This window comes from Megalobrama amblycephala, linkage group LG18 (assembly GCF_018812025.1).
Source record: "Megalobrama amblycephala isolate DHTTF-2021 linkage group LG18, ASM1881202v1, whole genome shotgun sequence".
NCBI classification, from domain to species: domain Eukaryota; kingdom Metazoa; phylum Chordata; class Actinopteri; order Cypriniformes; family Xenocyprididae; genus Megalobrama; species Megalobrama amblycephala.
The window spans coordinates 2,820,001-2,823,720 of record NC_063061.1 but is presented as its reverse complement, the minus strand read 5'-3'; the positions used below and the strand labels follow the sequence as shown (position 1 = coordinate 2,823,720).

The following is a 3,720-nucleotide window of genomic DNA, read 5'->3' as shown; positions in this document are numbered from 1 at the left end:
AGAGAGTGGCTGCCAAACTCTGCACTAATAATGGTTATTGTTTGTCATATTATGATCATCCTGATTATAAATTATCCATTTTTTCACACATGTGGTCAAAACATCAGTCGGGTTAGAGAGAGTTCAAATAACAACTATTTAAATACAACCTGACAGTTCAATATCAATCATTCCGCAATCCAACCCCATGAGGATAATCATACGTCATATGAAAAATATGCCAAATATGTAAGGTCAAAAGGTCATCATCAATCATTTTGACACAGTAGCCTCCCTATATCTCTCTAACAAGACTACGAGCCAATTATACTTAGAATACTTAATTATACTTTTAAGTAAAAATTGATTACAACCAAATACTTAGACTTTTAGACTTTTCTGTTAGTACAAGTCAAGTATGCTTAAATGCAATTTAAGTATATTTATGAGAAGTATATTAACTGAAATTGTTTTCTTTAAAAAGAAGAACTCCTTTTTCATAAGGGTAGTCCCATAAGCATGGTGAAGCGAAGGTCCCATCATTTTCCTCATTTCTTCTCATTTGTCAATTTCAGTCACACCCACAACATCATCTCTGACAGTGTCTTTAAAGCAGCTGTGCTTCTGGTGTCTCTGCTCTTTAACACAAGACCGACTTCAAACCATGTTTGTTCTGGCTCTGCTCACCTCTGTTGTGCTGAGAGCATTCAGCGCTCAGGCAGAAATGGTCGATAACTTTAAAGGTTGTGAAAGATTCTTCTACAAACAGACCAAACCAGGAGGGATGGATCAGAATACCAAGGAAATCTGTCAGAAGTATAAAAAAGAAGAATCCATTACGCTACACTCTTATTACGCTACGCTGTACTCGCCTCGTCACAGGATTCCCCTCTACAGTGCCTACACCTTTGATCCCAATTCCTCGAGTGGCGATAGAAGGAAAGACATCTGGCATGTCGAGCCGCAGGTGACTATGTGCTTCTGCTCTCTAACAAAAGACTTTTATTAGTTTAAGCTCTGCAATCCATAAGAAGTTATGTTAATTTAATTATTGGTCTTCATTCGGTTTTGCCATTGCAAATCATTTGAAATATATATTAGATGGATGGTACTTTTTTGAATGTTCTTATACAGTAATTGTACTGTAAACATTATAAATGCCCACTTTTTTCCACAAGAAAATTTGAAAACAGTATTTTCTTACAGCATCAGACTAACCATCTAACATGTAGATTTCAGATTACCAAATTGAACATATGGTCCTTGAGAAAGACTTGAGGAATTTGAAACTTGATAAAGACAGAATTAAAGAATTTCAAGCCATGACCAGTGACTACTTAGGCACCGGATATGATCGTGGACACCTGAACCCCAGCAGCTTCCAAAGCTGTGATGGCCGTACGGCAACATTCACACTGACCAACGCCGCACCTATGGACCCGTGTTTCAACCGTATCCATTGGTATAAGTGGGAGAACAGTTTGAAGAAGTATTTAAAAGGACAGCTTGAGCTTGACGGTTCTTCTGCAACAGCCTACATCGTCACAGGTACAGTACCTGATGCAAATAAACGAATACCAGAAGAGGAAACCTCTGACGACCCTCTAAGGGTGACGGTGCCCTCTCACATCTGGACAGCTGTCTGTTATAAACACCACACTGATGACACAAAGTCTCTCTCCTTCAGCTATATGGCAAAAAACCAGCCAGAAGAGTTTGACATAAACCTGATGAGTGTCTCAAACCTGAATAATGAGCTCAGCAGACTCTACGGGACGGGACGGCCAGTTAAGATTTTTGTGGGTAATTGTTTTGAAGACAATTATAAGTTAAAAAAGCTTAGGGAAGACATTGAAAAATTAATGAATCCTCCAGGGAATCAAATAGTGAAAATGAACCCAGATATGCAGAACACGTTTGGTGCGGTGAAAAGGGCCGCCAGCTGGAGTGGCCGCCAATCGTCAAAAAACTTCAGGGTGAGTCAGATGACAGTAAAATTAGCCTTTAACAACATGAGCACTTACTTTTCTGTGGCAGAGGATCTGAAGGTTTTAGCTGGAAGTGCTTGTCTTATAACTCATGCCAAACCATTGAAAATTGCGCATGATGAGCTCAGAAAGAGGGAGGTGTCCGAGGGGACAGATGCTGTTGAATGCCTGTTGGTCCCAGAGAATCGGATGACTGCAGTTGATGGCTCAGGAGGTAAAACCAAGCTTTTCTGCTCCACTTCCTGCCTGTACAATGACGAAGTCAAGGGCTACAGGTGTGAGTCAGGCAAGGACCAGAAACCGTGCTCACCCCAATACTCACTCATCACGGTTAATGGAGAGAAGTGCATGGATGGTCACCCCTGCGCCACATACGGCTACGACTACTACTGGTGCTGGACCAGTATGTCTATTGAAATCTTTGGCCCTGCCTGCCAGTGGGATTACTGCAGCCCTCCACTGTGGGGAAGTAAGGCTAAAAATGGGAAGTACTGCCGCGACAACCATGCCTGTGCTAAATATGGTTCAAGTTATACGTGGTGCTACACGGGATGATGAAGGCAACTGGGATTATTGTTAAACACAGTGTGTAGTATACTGTAAGAAGTAAATTCGTAAAAAATAACAGAAAAAGTACTGGCAGCTCATTACCATTTCCATTGACTCTAAAACACAATGCAACACAGTGTAAAATTCAAAATACAGGTAAAACACCTGCAAAAAAAAAACAAATACAATAAAGGAAAGCATGTTGTGCTTTATTTTTGCGGAGTGTATAAATATGACTAAAGCAGGACGTTGTGATTGTGATTGTATTTGGAGCTCTTACTAACCTACAAGATTTCTAACATTAAAAAAAGACTCTCATCTGTGCTTCTGAAATCAACAGCTGCTTTTCATTTGATTTGTATGCAAAAACAAAAAGCTCAATAAAAACATGCATGAATCTATTATATATTCTTATACACAAATTAGTGCAGTTTGTTGTCAGTAAAAAATAAATCTCTGACATGAGTGTAGACTCTCTTAAACACACATCTACACAAGTCTGAACACATGAAGAGTAATTCAAACTGTGTTCACGCTCACAGACATCTCCATCCACTCACAATCCTCAACACAGGCCTGTAAGAGTTTGCTATGAACTTTAAAGATCTCCCTGTTTGCCTACACAAGAGAAGAAACATACATTGGAATAACATCTTCCAAATTATATTCTGGTACTCAACAGAGTCTTAAACTAGAGCCTATGTTTAAAAGCAGCAAACTGCCTTCTCCATTGTTTTATATGTTTTGTTGCAAAAAATAGCAACACTTTGATGAGAATGAGCAATTGACCTTTATTGGTCATTGATCCTCAATGATTCAAAATGTATAAACAACTGAAAAAGAAATAGAAAGGGCAATACAAGTTGATGCATCTGTATATGAAAAGCACTCACACATTTGCAGACATGTAAGATAAATCCTTACAATTAGATTTCATTGGTCCACTATAGTGTCAAAGGGGAAGGGTGTGCTTTCATTTTTTGCTTTTACAAAAACACGACTAGAAGTGAGGCACAAGCGAATCAAAACATCCGTTGCTGGGGTGCTCCAAGTAAATTTACTAGACAAATAGTGAAAGGGGTGTGAAATGCTGAACACAAGGCAGAAAAACCACAGCCTTTACAGAATCCTTTGCTGTCTTGTTGAAAGCAGAAACAGTCCATCCTCCGTCTCACTGTGGGAGACTGGGACATCATCACTGTCA

The 3,720-nt window shown here is 39.5% G+C and overlaps 1 protein-coding gene across 1 annotated transcript; it reads left to right on the top strand.

Annotated features, from left to right (window-relative positions):
* Positions 1-516: 516 nt before the first annotated feature.
* Positions 517-3,622, top strand: LOC125252951. Its single transcript, XM_048166652.1, is given in 3 exon segments — positions 517-946; positions 1,212-2,516; positions 2,518-3,622. Coding segments are annotated over 3 exon segments (1,638 nt in total). The 5' UTR covers positions 517-643; the 3' UTR covers positions 2,548-3,622.
* Positions 3,623-3,720: the final 98 nt, after the last annotated feature.